General features: G+C 32.7%; 1 protein-coding gene across 1 annotated transcript in view; it reads right to left on the bottom strand.

Annotated features, from left to right (window-relative positions):
- LOC124367994 (replication factor C subunit 5-like) overlaps positions 1 to 20,814 on the bottom strand; it is a 53,303-nt gene that overhangs the window by 31,803 nt on the left and 686 nt on the right. Inside the window, exons 2-5 of the mRNA XM_046825259.1 lie at positions 14,461 to 14,525; positions 13,826 to 13,953; positions 7,091 to 7,253; positions 3,731 to 3,890 (exon numbers count right to left, since the gene is read on the bottom strand). Of these exons, the coding sequence (XP_046681215.1) occupies positions 3,731 to 3,890; positions 7,091 to 7,253; positions 13,826 to 13,953; positions 14,461 to 14,525 (516 nt within the window). The remainder of the gene's footprint in view (positions 1 to 3,730; positions 3,891 to 7,090; positions 7,254 to 13,825; positions 13,954 to 14,460; positions 14,526 to 20,814) is intronic.

Raw genomic sequence — 20,814 nt, 5'->3', positions numbered from 1 at the left:
ATCTTAGCCTTTTTTAGAAAATTCCCTTAATCCAAAAAAGTACAACAAATTTTTTTGTCACTCTACAAATTATTACAGGGATTCGAATTAGGCAATTTAGGCCATTTATAATCAAATCCATATAAAATGGTTTAAAATAAAAATATGACATGTTTACAGTATGTACATGAATTATTATAGTTTCGGCAGTGACAGGTTTTTTTTATTTATAATAAGATATTGTTATGAAACAATATTTTAAAACGTTTAATTTTTCTTAAAAAGTAGTTAGCTTAAATTATAGGCCTATGTGGACCTGTTACAAAATAGCCTTAATTAAATACTTTAAATGCCTGTACACACAGTTTGTCGAAACAAATTTTGAACCTTTTTTATTTGCGAAAGTGTTTAATGGACTGTGAATTTAAATTAAGTGTTCAAGCCCAAAATTAATTTTAGTACCTTAATAAGTGTGTTTATAATTTGTGGAAGGTGTTTAAAGTTGTTGCTACCAATTAATGTAGTACAATTATGACAAGGTTTGACTTATCATGTGTTTTTTAATTTTTAGTTGATTGCTCTATCCACATTGGTGAATCGTATGTTTTCTCAAGCAATGCTTGAAAATCATAAAATGATTTGGTGAAAAAAACAGAATTTGAACAAACTCCACTGACTGTTCCCTTTACTCTGTGTTGTTAACCCTGGAACTGGTAGGTTGTAATTTATGACATATTTTCCCACTTTGAATGGGCAGAGTCAATTTGCACCACTGTACATCATCTTTTGAACAATCTTCATTTGAATGTTAATAAAAGTAATATCATTGTATTCGGCAAATCCCACGCTTTCTTTTAATGTACTCACTTTTAACATAAAACATTTCTTTTTATTTTACTAGCCTCTGAAATCTAAAGATGTCTTATGCACTAAGATTGCTTAGCCTATGCAATCTTGACAGCTGTAGCTGTTCGAGTCAGCTGGATTCTGTTCAGTTTAGTTTTTACGTTGTTTTCATTCTGTACAATAAGTAGACATTTTTTTATGAGTAAAACAACCCAGATATTTAGTACATTTTGGATTTTTACGTTTTATTTTATTTTACATTTCCACGGAAATTCTATTTTTATAGTTTGAATCAAACAATTATAAAATTAAATAAATATTAAAAGTTAGATTATGATGGTGTGTAACATGCAAAAGAATCCTAAGCGTTGCCGCGGGTGGGCCGCCCGCTGATCTCAGATTGATGGTCCACTCTTGTCGGGAACGCAGTAAATCGGTGCTGTTCCTGCAACGTCATTGAAAGGGTAGACCAGTATAAGTATTTGGGAGTAATTTTGGATTCGAAATTGAAATTTGACAACCACATCAAGAATATGTTTTTTATCAGCTGAGTCGGATACTAAATTGTGATGAAATCAAGCGTGTATATTTTGCTTATGCGCAATCTATCCTGTTGTATGGAATAGTTGCTTGGGGAGGCGCTCGTAAAAACCTAATTTACCCTCTTTACATTTTACAAAAATCAGTAATAAAAGCCGGGTTTAAAAAACCGAAAACGCTACCCCTCAATTCAGCTTTTGCAGGAGACAAAAATACTTACAGTAAGGTAACTGTATATAAAATCGGTTTTGGTCTACACCTTCACGCATCGTGACTCAGTGATAACTGAGGTTACACACCAACAGATCACCAGACATGCACAACATGTTGGTATGCAGGTCCCCAGAGTAGTAACAGCTGCTAATTGCACAAACTCTTTCTATGTCGCAAATTTTCTCTACAGAACAATACCTGACCCATGTAAGGGATCTGCAGGTTTCACTTAGTTTATACAAAAAACTGATCACCGCCTGGCTGGTGGAGGTGGGGGCTGATTACGCGGAGCTGCTAATCTGCCCTGAGTATGCATGAATATGTCAAATTGCTGACTGACACCATCTACACAAGCACTGTGTCTGAGCTGGTCTTCCCTCGTCCATGCAAGTATTGAAATATTAAAGTTTTAAATTTTTTGCAAAGCCCACAATTTTTAATTGAATTTATTTTAAATTGAACTTTTTATCCTATTTTAAATTAATTTAAATCCGGGGTTTTATTATTAGTTCATACTTTGTTTTTATGTTTTAATTCATTAATTGTTTTTAATGATTACTTTTTTCGTAAATGTTTTTCATAAAGTAAATGATCAAAAACATCTTTGAACCTACATGAGGAAGAAAAGTATTTCTGTAGTGCTAGTCAAATACGGTGGTTGATGCATTAAGTGTACTTACAACTATTCTGTAGCAGTCTTAGTATGCACTTATTTTTATTAACATATACTGTACATATATTTATAAATTTATTTTGTTCTTTAGTGTAATGTGTTTCTTTTTTTTATCTTTCTTTCCGTCTTTTTATATATTATTATGTAGTAAGCGCACAGTTTTTTAATGGAACTCAGAGCCACGCACAGGATTTGTCCCATGTGGCTCTTTATTAATATTGTAATGTGTGATTGATTGACAAATAAAGACTTTCTGATTCTGATTCTGATTGATTAATAATGCAGATGAAATTGTAACAGTGAATAATCAATATTAATTAAATGATAATAATTAGAACAAACAATAAAAACAATGAATACAAATAAATAATTATAGATAGATCAGAGTATGATAACAAAATAACAGGAAAGATTATAAATATACAAATTAATTGAAGCCACAAAATAATTTTTCCTCAACATGACTGTCCCGTGATTTTTGTTTTCAGCACCGTTATACTCAATGAAGGAGTTGCATAAAATAAAACGTTTTTTATAAAATAAAAGATTTAACCCTTATAACGTCAGTATATCTTTTCACGACTTCCAGCAAACGGCACAATATTAAAAAAAAAATTTTTAATGTGTAAAGTTCATTTTTATTTTTACTTTCTATAATTATGGTAAGTATAAAAAAGTAAAAATTTTAAAATTATCTTGTACGTACATATATTTATGGGACATTAAATTGTAGATATAAATAAAGTCAAAATAAAAGGCACACAAAATTTTATTAGCTATACTAATTAGCTAAACATTACCAGACAATTATATAAATATAATTAAAATAAATTATATTTATAATAAATTATATATAATAAAATTAAAAATAAATAAAAACCATATAAACAGAAAACACGACGAAGGAAACCGACTCAGCGATGGTTAGACACGCACTACCTGAAGCCAAACTGCAAACAAAAGCGCGCGCACTGTACGGCGTCTGTGCCGTGTGGCGGGGAGAATGTCTAGACACCGCGTCTATTGTTTCAAACAATGTAACGCGATAGCTATATTTTGACGCTTGACATAGGTCAATAACCCACACACATGGTTGACGCATACCGTTAGTGACATTGATCGGATTTAAAAGGAACTTAAATTTGCTATAGACGCAGTTTTGTGTCAATGCGCCGTACTGCGTCTTTGCCGTTTGGAGATAGTTTGTCTATGCACCATACGGCGTCTGTGACGTTATAAGGGTTAACTTTGGAGAATGTATGGCAAATGCAATTAGATATTTCTTTTATAATATACGGGAAAAAATTATACATAACACATTATGTTTATCTTAGTAACTGATTTTGGAGTTTAATTTGATTTAACTCTCTGGAAAGGGTTAAAAAGATGTGCCAGTTAAGGCTAAAATACATGCTAGTTCTGGGGTTAAGTTACCATGAGCAGATCTGTTTCGAGAGGTTGTTTCCTTTTAAAACTTACTTCTCTTGTTCCACAACGTAGTCTAGTCGGGGGAGGATCTGCTCGGTAGCGAGTGGACCAAACCGGAACCGAGTACATCGAGACTGCAACGCCGGAATGATTTTGCTGAGGTAGTTGCAGATCAAACAGAACCGCACATTATCCGTGAACTTCTCTATGACTGCAACACATATTTGGAGTTAGTTATATGATATCATAGTGAATTTCTAACTGAAATAATGTATCAGTTCACTAAAGAACTATGACTACAATATCAGAATGATCTTGCTGAGGTAGTTGCAGATTACACAGAACCGCACATTATCCATGAACTTCTCTATGAGTGCAACACATATTTGGAGTTAGTTATATGATGTCATAGTGAATTTCTAAACTGAAATAATGTATCAGTTCACTAAAGAACTATGACTACAATATCAGAATGATCTTGCTGAGGTAGTTGCAGATTACACAGAACCGCACATTATCCATGAACTTCTCTATGAGTGCAACACATATTTGGAGTTAGTTATATGATGTCCTAGTGAATTTCTAAACTGAAATAATGTGTTCACTAAAGAACTATGACTAAAATATCAGAATGATCTTGTTGAGGTAGTTGCAGATTAAACAGAAGCGCACATTATCCGTGAACTTCTCTATGACTGCAACACATATTTGGAGTTAGTTATATGATGTCCTAGTGAATTTCCAAACTGAAATAATGTGTTCACTAAAGAACTATGACTAAAATATCAGAATGATCTTGTTGAGGTAGTTGCAGATCAAACAGAACCGCACATTATCCGTGAACTTCTCTATGACTGCAACACATATTTGGAGTTAGTTATATGATATCATAGTGAATTTCTAACTGAAATAATGTATCAGTTCACTAAAGAACTATGACTACAATATCAGAATGATCTTGTTGAGGTAGTTGCAGATTAAACAGAACCGCACATTATCCATGAACTTCTCTATGAGTGCAACACATATTTGGAGTTAGTTATATGATGTCATAGTGAATTTCTAAACTGAAATAATGTGTTCACTAAAGAACTATGACTAAAATATCAGAATGATCTTGTTGAGGTAGTTGCAGATTAAACAGAACCGCACATTATCCATGAACTTCTCTATGAGTGCAACACATATTTGGAGTTAGTTATATGATGTCCTAGTGAATTTCTAAACTGAAATAATGTGTTCACTAAAGAACTATGACTAAAATATCAGAATGATCTTGTTGAGGTAGTTGCAGATTACACAGAACCGCACATTATCCATGAACTTCTCTATGACTGCAACACATATTTGGAGTTAGTTATATGATGTCCTAGTGAATTTCCAAACTGAAATAATGTATCAGTTCACTAAAGAACTATGACTACCACGTCAGAATGATCTTGTTGAGGTGGTTGCAGATCAAACAGAAGCGCACATTATCCGTGAACTTCTCTATGACTGCAACACATATTTGGAGTTATTTATCCTTTTATTCTAGTGAATTTATTCTAGACAGAAATAATGTATCAGTTCACTAAAGGGTAAGGTCCCTTTTCGATTTACTTTTGGGCTCCCAATCTTCTACCTGCTTTTGTAGGTCTAATAAAAAACCAGTGAAGACTGTTAACAATTGTATCACAAATTATTAACCATTTGTTATTGCTTGTACACATTTTTTAGAACATTATTTCTAAAAGGTAAATTTTATAGTTTCACAATAAGCATTCTATTTACCTAATCCTTTTTCTTAATTGTGGAATCATAATCAATTTTCTTGAATATAACACTTGAATTGCTTCACAAACCTAGTTTATTATGATACAGTGTATCAGAGAGCGTCACTCCTTCTTGTGTATATCTGCAATTTTTCAAAGTAAAATAATTGTTTTTTTGGATTTTACACAATTTTTTCAACTTATCAAATTGTTTCGGAGAAGAAACATTATGAAATATGTACTCTACAAAGCATGTTATACACAGGTTATGTAAAAAGCTCACATAAGTTTATTTAAAAGAATATGAATTAGAATATTTGTTAGTATTAATATAGTCCAAAAAACTACGGTGCTTATAAAAAAAATTAAGCCACAAATTGAATTTTATTATTTCTGTATTTTATAGGTTGAAATTTTTACTCTACTTTAGAATTCGATATGATTTTTATTAATGACTAAATTGTATGATTAAATTATATCGTGAAATTGACATGTTTATTTACAGCTTTGGAGGACTTGGTGGAATTTTGTCTATTGTAAGAACTATGGGTGGAAATTATTTTTAAAATACATGTCACAATGAATTTGTATGTTTATTGGATATAATTTAAATAATAACTAAACAGTCTATTTTGTACAGTTAATGGAATAAAATCAAATAAAAAATATATTTGTTTCTCCAGAAAAGGTACAACTACATATCTTTTAAGATTAGTAAAAAAAAATTATAAACAAAATATGAACAATTTTATTTAAAAATTAAACTTCATCATACTTAGTAAAAGGATTTAAAATAATTAAGGACTATGGGGAAAATGAACCTGCATGGGCAAATTGCAAGTGCGCAGGTGTCTGTTATTTCTGTCTTTCAAGAAACTTCTTTCTACATTTGACAACTGAAGAAACACATATTATAATAATGCCATATTATTAATAAAAGCCATACCTGATTTTTTTAAGAATAGAGTTAGATCTAGATAGTTTTAAAGGGAAAGTTAAGGTATTTTTACTAGAAAAATGTTGTCATTCTGTACAAGACTATGTCTTGTACATGTTAGTTGGTTATTAAGAAATTAAATATTATGTTTGAATGGTTATTTTGAAGCAAGCCAATGCACATATTTATGTTTCATGGCAATAAAGAATGTTTGAATTTGACATAGTAGTGACAGCTCAGTTTGTTTCTTAATTTAATCAACTGAAAGTAAAGGAAGTGAAAGACAAAACTAAAAAGCACTTTAAGAAACCTACTACAAAAGGGAAAAGTAAGTACAGTACAGTTAGGTAACTGTAATAGCCATTCATTGCTTCTCTTTCAGTAAACGGATAAGAATAATAATTAAAAACCGATATATCTCTGTAGTTTGAATTTAAATTCCTCTATAATAAATGTGAAAGTTAAAAAGTGTTTGTGGTTGAGTAACTTTTGTCTATTTGTACTGTTGTCACCCACGTTTTTGTGCAAATCACGTTATAACAGTTCCAGTGTATACACAAAATTATTATTTTTTGTCATGGATTATTTCATAAACTAAGGGTCATACAATCACTGACTGATTAAAATATTACCCACTCAGTGTCTAAACTCGTCTTCAGTGTTTTAAATGAAGTGTATATTCCATTAACACAACAGTAAAACCACTTCTGTACAACTCACTTCTCCTCAAGGCGTTTTGGGCATCATTTGTCATCGCGTCAGCTTCATCCAGAATGATCAGCTTGAATCCAGACTTGAAGATCGTGCGAGTGCTAGCAAAGTTGAGTATCTGTCCCCGAACAATTCCAATACCTCTGTCATCAGACGCGTTTAGCTCCAAGACCTGAAGAAATAAAACATAAATGGATACAGAAAACTGCTTTTGAGAGAACTAACGGTAGCTATATATAGAATGGTGAAGATTTGAAGGTGCTGAAAACAAAACGAGAGCCACAGAAAAAAGTTATTTCTGTTAAATACACAGTAAAATCTTATTTCACCAGGTGAAGTTTGGATTTTTTGGATTTTTTTAAACCCTCTCTGAAACTAAATTTTAAAAGGGACCCAACAGTTTAAAGGTGTCTTCCGAACCACCCCAAAGGATCGCACACCGGTCATCATCCAAACAGCAGCCACGGTAGAATTTGCTTGACTCATATATATTTGGTGTCATATTCACTACACTGCATCATTGGCAACAAACAGTTGGTGAATTTCAACACATTGACCTAATAAAAGTGGTTGATGGGTCTAACGTGATAATGTTAACATATTTTGAAAAATAACATTAATGCATCTGCAACAGGATCTCAATCCAACATTATTTGAGGTAATGTTCTTATGTGAAACGAGTCAACATCTTCTAAATTTACCGGTTCACATTGTGCAAAACATCTCTAACACAATAAAACATTGAGATACACAGCTTTCGTCAGAAATCAGAAATCAGAAAAATTTATTTGTCATTTAACACAAGAAACAGTGCAATAGACATCGTCACAGCCTAAGTTATGATTAATACCTTTTCGTATAAAATACAATGACTAGACTACTTTAAAAACACAACATGTAGCAATAAAACTTTAAGAGACACATAACATATAGACTTAAAAAATAACATCAATGTCAGGCATATTAAAAAATTCTTGTACATGATAAAATGGGTTTTCTTTTAACCAGGCATATAACACTCTTTTAAATCTACTTATAGGCACAGATCGGGCACTAGAAGGTAATCTATTAAAAAATTTGATGCTTGTAACTTTATGTGATGCTTGAGTTTTTGCTAACCTAACATATGGTAAATCTAACAGTGCATTAAATCTAGTATGGTAATGATGAAATTCATTCCTCGTGTAATAGTCCTGCAAGTTATTCTTAACATTACATAAACAAACAAATATATACAGATTTATCACAGTAAGAATACCTTCTTGAACAAAAAGAGGTTTGCAATGTGCCCTATAAGGAGAGTTTGTTAAAATTCTTAAAGCTTCCTTTGTAGAATTAAGATTCTCTGTACATCACTGCAGTTTCCCCAAAGAATAATACCATAAGAAATTATACTATTAAAAAAAGCATAGTATGCATTAATTACATATTGTTTTGGGACAAGCTTTCTAATTTGTCTAAGTAAATAAATTACTCTGGAGAGCTTAACAGAAACATTATTTACATGGGCATTCCAAGCTAATTTAGAATCTAAGGTTATACCTAATAATTTGACACTATCATTAATCTTAAAGCCTAAGTCAGTTTCACGATTACATAAACTAAAAATTATAGATTGAGTCTTAGACTGGTTTAGCATAAGACCGTTAGACTGAAACCAAATGGAACTTTCAGTAATATAATTATCCATTATACCAGATAGCATCTCTAGCTTGTTTCTACAGAAAAAAGTTGAGTCATCGGCAAATACAACAGAATTACAATTAACATTTACAGGCAAATCATTTATATGTACAAGAAACAAAAAAGGGCCCAAGACCGATCCCTGTGGTACTCCGCAATTTATATCTACTATTTCAGACAGTTTGCTGCCAATACAAACTCTCTGAGTGCGACTGCTTAAAAAAGACTGAAAAAGATTTAGCTCCACACCACTTATGCCGTAATAATGTAATTTTTTGAGAAGAGTCTCGTGTGGAACACAGTCAAACGCCTTTGTGAGATCGCACAAGGTTGCTAAAGTGCTACAGTGAGTTTCAAAACCCTCCAATACAGATACCACAAGACCCTCCACTGCATCCACAGTTGACCTACCTTCTCGAAAACCAAATTGAGAATTTGAAAAAAGAGAGTGCAACTCAAAAAAATCACTCACCTGGTGCTTCATCACTGTTTCTAACATTTTTGAAAAAATTGGCACAACAGAAATCGGTCTGTAGCTACTAGGAGATGACCTTTCACCCTTCTTAAATATAGGGACCACCTTAGAAACTTTTAGAGCTTGAGGAAAAACACCTTTAACCAGACAATCGTTGACACAAGTTGTTAGGGGCTCCACAACACACGGTAACACTTTCTTTAACAAGCCACTACTGACATCATAGATATCTTTACACTGCTCTTTTTTTATGCTATTAATGAGAGATAAGACATTTTCACTTGACACAAGCTTCCATTTATAGATGACATCAGGCAGAGGGTGGTTTGAGAGAAGATCCAAGGACGCATCAACTGAGGACTCAATCTCATCTTGTATTGCAGCTACAGCATCGATGAAATAGTTGTTGAACTCATCTGGTGATATATCATGCTGAGCAGATGGTGATGAAGTGCCCCTTGCTGCATTCACAACCTTCCAAGCAGCTTTGCATTTATTGGAAGAAGCATTTATATAGCTAGCATTGGCCTCCAGCTTTGCCTTTTTAATCTCCCTTTTATATATATTTTTTGCTTCGGTATATAGTCTCTTTGTTTCATCCCTGAATAGACCATACCTACAAGACCACAAGTAATTCACATGTAAATTGAGTACATCTTCTTTAAGTTTTTGATGAAGCTGTGAAAACCATGTAACATGCTTACGTCTTGATGTTTGTGGAGCCCTCTTTTCTATATAAGTCCTAAAAGGAAAGCATTTATCCATACCTTCCAGGAAATATGAAATAAAAGTATCAAACAGGCAATCATCAGAGGAGTTGGCAAACACAGTATTCCAGTCAATATCAGCAAGAAACTGATTAAATTCAATAATGTTTCTTTCAGCAAAACAGCGTTTTAAACAGTACGTCGGTTTTTGTACCATCTGAAATAGAGGGAGAATTTAGCCCAAGGGCCAAGGGGGGGAGGGTTTGGGGGGTGTAATGTCCAAGGCACAGTGGTCAGATAATGGAGGTCTTAATACTTTGGTGGAAATGTAGCCCCTACTTATATTTGTTATTGCATTATCTAAGCATGCCAATCCTCGAGTTGGTTCGTTATTTAAATAATGACAGTCAGCTGATCGTAAAACATTCAAAAACTGTAAGGTAAAAATATCAGTGTCATTGACATCAATATTATAATCCCCACAAACAATAATAGGAAGATTGTATTTTCGCAGTGAAAATAGAAGTTTGTCAAAGTTATCTAGGAAAATACTGTGATCTCCATCAGGTGTGCGGTAAACAGAGATTAAAATACATTTTTGGTGGATGTTTATAATAGCAGCAACTACTTCAAAGTGGCACTCACAACAGAGATTAGAGACATCTAACACTTGAAATACTATTTCATTTTTCAGGTAGATTGCAACACCACCTCTGATTTGCTTTGTCCTACAAAACATTGTAATACATTTATACCCTTCCAGGACAGCTAAATCTTGATTTTGGAGATTACACCAGTGTTCACAAAAACAGAGAGCAAGATAATTGTTTATAGACAAAATAAGCTCCAATTCGGGTAGTTTGTCCAGTAGGGACTGGGTGTTAGACGACAATAGCCTGACGTTTTGGACTGTAGGCCTAGGCCTAGGCTCAGAGTATATTTCAAGGATATCTGAGTCGTTCACCTCATGTTGAACTAGGCCTAGTCTTGGTTTTGTGACATTGGATTTTTTCCTAAAAAACCACCACTTTTAGGCTTTCGATTTTTTTTTTTTTTTTTTTTTTTTTTCCTTTTTATTTTATTGCACATATTCATAGAGAACAGAGCAAAGGTCACTTGTGTTAGTGTTACAATTTGTGTTCAATTCAGTGTCTGTTATTACATGATGCTGGTTCTCCATTGGGTGAACTCTTGTACGGTGTAGTGTGGACGCTCCAGAAGCCAGCATTTTAAGGAAGATTTGAAGTTCTTCTCTGGAAGCTTCCTCAAGGATTCGGGCAGTTTGTTGAAAAACAGCGCTCCTCTGTACGACGGTTTAATTTGAACATTTTCACCAAGGCTCCTTGGGGCCACACATCAGGCTTTAAAGCATTTTCCACTTCACACTCAGGCAGTCCAATCTTGAAGGATTTGTAAGTGTCATAATTGGTTTTCCATTCGGTACAGACTATATCTTGACCAAAACAATCTCTCAAGAAAACTACTAAATCTTCTTTTTCCACTTCAGGCGAAAGTCTAGAGATGAATAGCCACTTCATCTTGTCAACTGCTTTTATTTTTCGGGAAACATTTGTCCCAATAATTGGAATATGCCTTGAAACTTTAGACTTCTTAATTCCACCAACCTTCTTGGCCATATTTCTATTGTACCTTGGTTCTTGAAACTCACGTTCACTACGTTCCATATTTGAGGTTATGTGTTTTCCTCCATGACTTTGTTGTTGTTCCATAAGATCATCAGAGTTTAACTGCTTCGTCTGCTTCTGACCCAGAACCACCGTTCCACCGTGACGAGCCACCGGTATGAGGGAAACATCTGTTTGTTGAGCAACTTTTTTTACTTGTCTTGCTGGTTGAAGACGTTTACCGCCATGTTGCACTGCTGATGTCAATTGAGCATCTGTGTCCAATTCATCTGACTGATCAAGCACACTGAATTTATTACTTAGTTTTATAAAAGATTCTTTATTATGATTTTTAGCAGCATTTATATTAGATTTTAACTGAGCAGCATAAGTCAGTTGGTTTTCACGGGTCAGAAGGTCGGCAATTGCCTCCTCATGACTAACCAATGCAGCTTTCAGATTCACATTGTCATATTTCAGAGTGTCAATTATATCACTTAAATCCTTGTGATTGTTTGTCAGATTAAATATTTGATCCGTTAACAGTTTGATGTGATCAAAACATTGTCGAAAGTTAGAGTCATCTTCATACAGACTTGTCAAAGCAGTTGCAGAGTCAGCGTTCGGCTTACTTATGTTTTCAGAATCAGACGATGTAGCCAGCCGGCACATTTCACATTTCCAGAAAACTTTACCTTTGAGTTCACACAAAAATTTATACTCTTGATCCGATATCCCAACACACAGAATGTGAAACCACGTTTTACATTTATCACAACTAACTCCACTACTATTTTTGGAGACAATTTTCAGGCAGCCTCCACACTTTGAATGCTTACCAGGCGCCATCTTGCCGCTGACTCTAGTTGGATGAAACTAAAATCTACAATGAGTCAACACTCATTGAGAAACTCTTCTTCGTTGAGTACTTCAACCAAAATTAAACTGAAACTGGCAGAGCCAGCGATGCATATCCGGTTAACTCTTTACTAAGAAAGAGTCAATTTGGATACATCGTCCTGACACTCAGTGTATTTACTCAGTAATATGACACATTCACTATTAACTGCCAGGAAAAGAGTTTAAAAAGTGACCAGTTAAAAAAATATAGCGGTATTGGGATTATCTGGAGTTCAACCACTGTACAGCATGCTAACTTTTTGATAATCTAATGCTGTTTTAAAGCACTTTTGTTTTTAACATTAGCTCTCCACAGGAAAAACGAAAAATCTCAGAGTTTCCGTTATATTTGCATTCTTTCCAAAATTTCAGGCTAAAACTCAAAATTATAGGACGTTGTGTTGATCAGAATTATTGCCCGATGTGATGAAAATTTCAAAATTGAAATATCGAGTGATGATTTTTAATGGAATTTATAATAGATAAAAACTTTTTTTTAAAGAAGCCACTCTAGTTTAATACTCTCCTTAATTTATTTCTACTCACTACAGCGGCACTGTGAGACACAGCTGACAATGTTTTGCTTTCTAAATAATCTAAAAGTAGAGATTTCAAAGTAAATAACATTTAAACTAGAATCATACAGTATTCTACAGTTATTTTTACTGTTGAGACTTCACGATTTCAAATTTTGTAATATTTTATGTACAATTTATGATGGAATTCTGTTAAATAGTGTCTATAGAATGTTTAAACTATTCCACTGCCAGAAAGAGTTAATTTTTATAATTAATATTACCATAAGTTCTTTAAGATCCTAATACTTCAGAAGAAAGCAGTGAGGGCACTAGCAGAACTTAGTCCATTAGAGAGTTGCAGAAGTGCATATAAATCACTTAAGCTTCTTATGGTTGTGTCTTTGTACATACATGCAGTGGTCATGTACACAGACCAAACAGACTTAGCAACAGGAAGTGATGTACACTACTACAACACTCGTAGAGCTAAAGATTATATTCTACCAGCACATCACACCACTAAATACAGTAAGAAACCCTCTTACATTGGACGCAAGATCTACAACTCACTCCCTCTGGATCTGAAGAATCTTACTGGAAGGCAACTCAAAAATCAACTGAAAGACTGGTTGGTGCAGCGACCCTTCTAAACCCTAAATGAATATTTTAAGCTTGACGCCATGTTATTTCTTGAAGAAATTAACAATAAAGAATTCTTTGATTTGATTTGAAGATTATAGGAAGTGATTTCTGTTAAAGAAAACTAACTAGTAAAAAAGCTTATCATAATAGCAAGAAATGCATAGCAGTTATTACACCACAATGGTTGTACCTACCATGGAGCTGAACTGGTTTGGCGAGTAGAGCTGTTTTGCACAAGCAAGTATGGTGCTGGTCTTGCCGGTTCCGGGTGGACCGTAGAACAGTAGATGCGGCAATTGGTCCTCTTTGATGAAGTGGTTTACTAATAACAAAAGTAATGATTTAAGTTTTGTCATCCCCCTGGTGTATTTCTATCATAATCCTGCTTATGCATTCAGTCAGAATAGTAAAAACAATATGTACTTCAAATGCATGCTTTATTTAGACATGCTTTACTTTATTACAAATGTTTTATGTACCACTACCTAATCCTGATTTATCTGATAACCAAACTTCAACTCCACAAACAAGAGAAGATTGTCGGTAAGAGCAAAAGAAATGAGTTGAAGAACATTTGAAAACAAGAAAAAGCAATTTTAGTAATATATTTTTTGAAATGTAAAATGGATTGTAAATTTGTTTAATAAATTCAATTTTAACTAAAAAGTAATATTACTTGACTTAGATAATTTGTAATTCTATAAGTAAAAGTAAATATAATAAATAAATAATTATTAATACATGTGAAATTATAAATTCAATAATGTGCTATAATAACACGTAATATTGATTAAAAATTAAGTATACTATTATTTAGCGTTTAACTCACTCGTTCGTATGATGTCTTCATGTGATATTAAATCTTCTAGTGTACTGGGACGATATTTCTCGACCCTGAAATAGAAAAATTGATTAGGGGTTTCCAAATGAACAAGAACAATCATGATTATAAGATTTCTGAAAGATTGTGTGTGTGTGTGTGTGTGTGTGTGTGTGTGTTTATGATATCTATCTATCTATGTATATATATATATATATATATATATATATACAGTTTCTTCCCTGATAACTATAAGGCTCATTGACTAGAATAATATTTTTCCCCTTCAGATTAATTATTTTCTTCTCATATTTTATAAAAATACATCATTCGCTTAAAACTCAAGTTATTGAGAGTTGACTCGTGTGTGTGTGTGTGTGTGTGTGTGTGTGTGTGTGTGTGTGTGTGTGTGTGTGTACGTGTTCATTAAATTTGTAAAAAACGGCAATAGCCTATGAATCACTTTTCCCAGCGGAACAAGTACTTTTTTTGTGATTAGATCTTTATTAAAAATATATATATATATATATAAACATCTCTAAAAAAAAGAGAGAAATATTTTTATTCTTTAAAAATCCAAAAAATTAATTTAGTAAGTATGGTGAAGGTTGTACATTGATATCTCAATCCGTTTGGAATATACCCAGGTGAATAAGGACTTAATTTACACCCTTAGATGTAAGGTATTGATTGCCCATAACTTTTGCTAGAATTTTCGTAGAGATATTTAGTTCATATCATTGTGTTTATTTTGAATTTACTTTTCAAATGACATGTCACAAGATAAGGATTGCAATTTGAAACTTTAAAGTTAGTCCCCTCCACACCCTTTTGAAAAAAGAAAGGGAAATATTTTTATCCTTCAAAAAGTCCAAAAAAGTATTTTAAAGGTATTGTGAAGACATTGATATCTATAACCAAAAGTTAACATTATAGCTTACAAGTGTACTTTTTTCTCAGGAATGGAATAAGATACCTTAATGATCACTTTCTCAAATTGACCAAGGGCTTTGCCCTTTATAAACTAAATTGAAATGTATTTTTATATACTAAACAGACCTTTTCCAATAAAAGAAAACCCATTGCTAACCCAGAGACTATACAACCCATCCTTATGTAGCCCTTAAAGTAAAAATAACCACCATAATTATTAATATTAAATTGTAAGAACATAATTTGGTAATTACCATATTAACGGCTGGAGCGGAAAACTACGAGTTTTGCGTTATTAACTTATTGGAATCGTCCTTTAGAACAAAAAAAGTATAAGGTTTGATGGGGTGGATATGAGAAATAACGAAGTTCTAGAACATAAAAAATTAAATAACTATTCAGTAATATCTCCATGTTCTACATCCACGTCTAGCGTCACGTGACCTTATGTGACCAATGACCATGATTCAACCTCGTGATGACGTCATCGGTTGCGCCGCCATCTTTGCAAACGTAAATGAAAAATAATACTGAAATGAACAGAATTTTGATCAAAATGAACAATGTTTTTCTTAATTTCGAGCAACAAATTAATTACTTGTTATCGAAATGAGACGAGTGCCTCCGGCCATCAGCGCGGGCTTGCCCCGCGCTGATGTCAATTAAAGAAAAACATCCCTCGAGATAGTACCTATCAGTAAAATATGAAATAGAGAACACTTACCATTAGTGTGTTGGCGGATATAGCTGAGCAGCAGCAAAATAAGGGGATTTTTAAAAATTGCAACATTTAAAACTTCTTTTCTTACTAATTTTTCTAATTTTCCTATCGCAACGAAACAACAAAGTCTCCCGGTTTAAAAACAACACGCGACTGCACTACGAACAAATACACTCATTATTAAAAATTCCATGTTCAATTAAAAAGGAAATAATTTCGTTTCGGTTAAAACGTAAACTCTTTACATGCCCTACTAAACACTCCGACACACACAATTCACTAGGGTTGGTCGAACTAGTGGATGGTTGATTCACCTACTGAACAATATCTGTGAAGCACTGACTCTGCCCCGGAGAACTCAGATAACAGATACGTTATCAGGCTGGTATCAGTCCCAGGCGCAGATAATATTCAAGTAAACAGATTATCCAGAAACAGGACACAAACTGAACATTAAAACATTAGAAACTTAGCCACTTATGAATATACCCCCTAAAATCATGTTATTTGTCATTTGCACCCCCTAGTACTATATATATATATATATATATATATATATATATATATATATATATATATATATATATATATATATATTTTGATCAGGAGGGTGAGCAGAATACGTTGGTAACGTCAAATTCGTGATTTACCGCCCCGGCCTTTTATCTTACAGCTACGAAAGAAAGTATTGAAATCTTAAACCAAAATGCAGGTCTGGTAATTGTTCATCAAAACATTAGAAGTTTGAGAGCTAATTTTGATTTGTTCCTAGTGAACTTATCCGTACTAAAGTGGCTACCTAAAATAATAATTTTATCGGAAATTTGGATTAATGCCAATGAAACACCATTCTATAAAATTCAAATTATATTTTACATGCAAAAACAAATGAAGATTATAGGGCTGGCGGTATTGCAGTTTTTGTCCATAGTAGCGTCACTGAATTTGAATCAATACCAATTCATTTTGAATCGGCTGATATACTGAATTTTTCTTTTAAGGCAATGGGATATCTTATAAATTTAATTACTGTATATAAAAAGCACCAACATCCTATTACAAATTTCATTGACTAATTAAGACAGTATCTACAAAAACCAAATATTATGACATGTAAGGTTATGTTAATTTTGGGTGACATGAATATAAATATTTTGGATGATAATTCAGAAATTTACGATTATAAACTTACCTTGGCTTGTAATGGAATAGAATCACTTATTAACGACCCTACTAGAGTAACTACGAATTCAAAAACATGTTTAGATCATTTACTTTTAAAATCATCAAACAAAAACAAATTGAAAATTGAGGCGAGTGTGATTAATATTAATTGTGTATCCGACCACTAATAACAGCTGTCTGTATGCAGGTAGGGGCTCCTCCCGCGCCGTCCGACTTGCTCAAGGTCGCGCAGTTGTCTTATCGCGTCAACAATGAACAGCTTATTAAAAACCTGTAGAGGGCAGATTGGTGTGGCGTTTTTCAGCAGCGTAACGCTTATATAGCGTTTGACGTATTTTATAATAAATTAAATCTTATAATTACAAATTCAAAAAGGGTCGTAACATTGAACAAATCTAACATAACTAAACTTAAACCTTGGATTGATTCAGCTACATGCAAGTGTATTAAAATTATAAATAATCTATTTAAGAATCTTAAGAAGGATCCTAATAACGAAGTAATGCAGAAACAGTTTAGAATTCAGAAATAAGTTGCAGATTGACATACGTATTTTAAAAAACAAATACTATTCTGAGATTTTAAAAAACTGTAATGGTAATTCTAAAAAATCATGGGGTATTGTAAAGGACACAACGGTCAGAAAAATGCAATAATTCTGTGATAGCTTTAGAAATAAATGGTAATATAGTATCTGATCCCGAAATAGTGGCTAATGAATGTAGCAAATATTTTTTATCTATTCCTGGTGAACTAAATCAAACAATATTAAGAAACCAAATAATATTAATTACACGAATATAGAAAGATTATTTGTGAAACAATGGACCACTCAATCAATGTTTTAATTTCCTGCAACTTTAAATAAGCTTATAATAGCAATTAATTCCTTAAAAACAAGTACCGCAACAGGTCTGGATGGTATTAGCACGTCATTGGTTAAAGATACATATAGCAAATTTGCAGATGTTGTATATTATAAACTTGAGCTTTGAGACAGGGGATTTTCCAGAAAAGTTGAAAGAGGCTGTAAGTCAATACCAATTTATAAAAATGATTCTAGGACCTCTTGTAATAACTACATGTACCTATATCATTACTGTCTACATTTGCAAAAATATTTGACAATATCATGAAAAAGTTATTACAATTTCTCAAAAATACAATTTTTTCAGTGCAAATCTGTCTGGATTTAGACAAGCCATGAGTACGGAAACGGCTTTGCTTGAGTTTATGAGTAAATTGGGTAATGGGATTAACAATAGTAAAAATGTAACAGGGCTTTTTCTAGATATTACAAAAACATTTGATATAGTTGGCCATTCAATTCTTTTAAATAAAGTATACGCCTGCGGAAATTCGAGGGGTTGTTTTTAAATGGTTTAAGAGTTATTTATTGTATAGGATGTATTTAAAAATCATATACAGAGTTATAATAAATTACTGTAACAAGAAGAATCTCTTACATTACAATTTTAAATACACAAATTTCACAATAACATTAGAAAACAACAAAACCAACTCTGGCCTAGACTTAGATGGCAAAGAAGCAGTGTGAAACTGCCCATAGATTCCATCCATAAAAAGAACTAATCCTCTGACATTAATCCTAACCTGGTTCATGATCTATTCCTGACCTAGTTCCTGAACTACAACTAACCTAGTTCCTGTACCAGTTCAATTAATAAAACTAAATTAATTTTATTATTTAAAAAACAAAAAGAACAAATACAAAAAAATCTATACAATTTACTTAATACATTACATTGAATACATAGTCTACTGTATTATATTACTACCCTCATTCTTAGGCCCCAAATCGGTGTGGCTCCGAAAATAGGCACGGCCTTAGAATGAGGACTGTATAGTAGAATAGTAGACCATGTAATGAATGTGTATAGACAGTTTTATCAAAATTGGCTCATACGTTTTTGAGGTACGGCCGTCCATAGATTTCATATTTCAGCAAATAACCTGTAAAATCGGTATGGCTAAAAAAATAGGCACGGCCTAAGAATGAGACTTAAATTTTAGTACAGTAGACCATGTAATAAATATCCATAGAAAGTTTTATCAAATCGGCCGATACGTTTTTGAGGTACACAACCATTTTTAGAGTTTCTCAGAACTTGCCTTGTTAAATGTGTATAGTCTTGAAAATGGCCATTATAAATGGAGATTATTATTAAAAAAGTAGTGTTTGTTCATTTAAAATCTTTATTTGTAGTATTTATTTTCACGTTATTAATTAAATATATATTTTGTATGGTTTGAGTTGATGAACTAGGTTAGGATTCAGTTTATGAACTAGGTCCAGGTACTTGTTCTATTTATGGATGAAATCTACTGCCAGTTTCACATCAGCTATCAAAGAAACCTTACAATATTTATAACTTGCCCAGCTTGATATCATTAAGTAACCGCTTTTGTAAAATGGAGGAAAGAATTCTCCCCATGTGTTACCAGGAGCCAAACCCACATGTTGAAGCTTCTTAAACAAATCTCGTCACTTGTAAGAAATATCTTTTATATTTTCTTCATATTCATTGCCTAAGTCTCAAAATATTAGTTACTTCTTGTTGTTTATTGTTTACATTAAAATTACTATAACTAAGAAGTTGAAATCATATGATAAGTTAAATACACTGTAATATCGAATTATCATTCGGATAAAAATATAATTGAACCATTCTATAATAGCAAGCGAATAACGAGTGTAGGGCTGCTTTTTAAAGTCTACCCTACATCTGCTATACTAGATTGGTTAAGTAAAAATGCTGTATAAAATTCATATTTCTATTAATTAATTATGTTACTTATCCTGCAAATTAGCTAAGGGGTAGGGTACGATAAGCGGACCCGGTTTTTTATATCGACGATACGATATTCGCATCTCAAATCCTAGACTATCAATCGATATAAAAGTATCTATAGTCCTCAATAACAATCATATGTTTTAAATTAAAATATGGATTTAATATTTAGTTATGAAAAAAATTATTATAAGCAAAATTAGGAAAACTGAAGACGACCACATCTGCTCCTCTCACAGTTACAGTTGTTCTTTCCCACAAATTTCACATAATGAATTTTTCAGTATGAGTCCAACATGTTGAAGCCACGTAAAACATGTCTTATCATCTTTCAAAGCAATGTTGTGTAGTATTCTTAAAAAAATTGACTGCCATTTTTAATAATCAAATGTTACTTATATGTAAAATTTAAATATTACCTTACATGTATTATTTGAAAGTGCTTACAGCTGTTGATATAGATTATTTAAGTTATTTGTTCAAAATAAGTAATCAGTATCGATTGATTATATATCGGTGGTTATGATTATGTAATATCGTTTGCCAATTTCGATATAAAAAAACCGGGTCCGCTTATCGTACCCTAAGCTAAGTAAGATTGCCAGTTTGAGCTTTTTTTATGAAAATGTAAAATATCATTAGGCCTAGACTACCTTAAAATTGTCTACAGTACAATTTGGCTATTCTGCCTCAAAAAGCTGGCTCAGAGTT

The sequence above is a fragment of the Homalodisca vitripennis genome, chromosome 8 (assembly GCF_021130785.1).
Source record: "Homalodisca vitripennis isolate AUS2020 chromosome 8, UT_GWSS_2.1, whole genome shotgun sequence".
NCBI lineage: Eukaryota > Metazoa > Arthropoda > Insecta > Hemiptera > Cicadellidae > Homalodisca > Homalodisca vitripennis.
The sequence above is the reverse complement of the archived record's forward strand: the minus strand, read 5'-3'. Positions and strand labels throughout refer to the sequence as shown.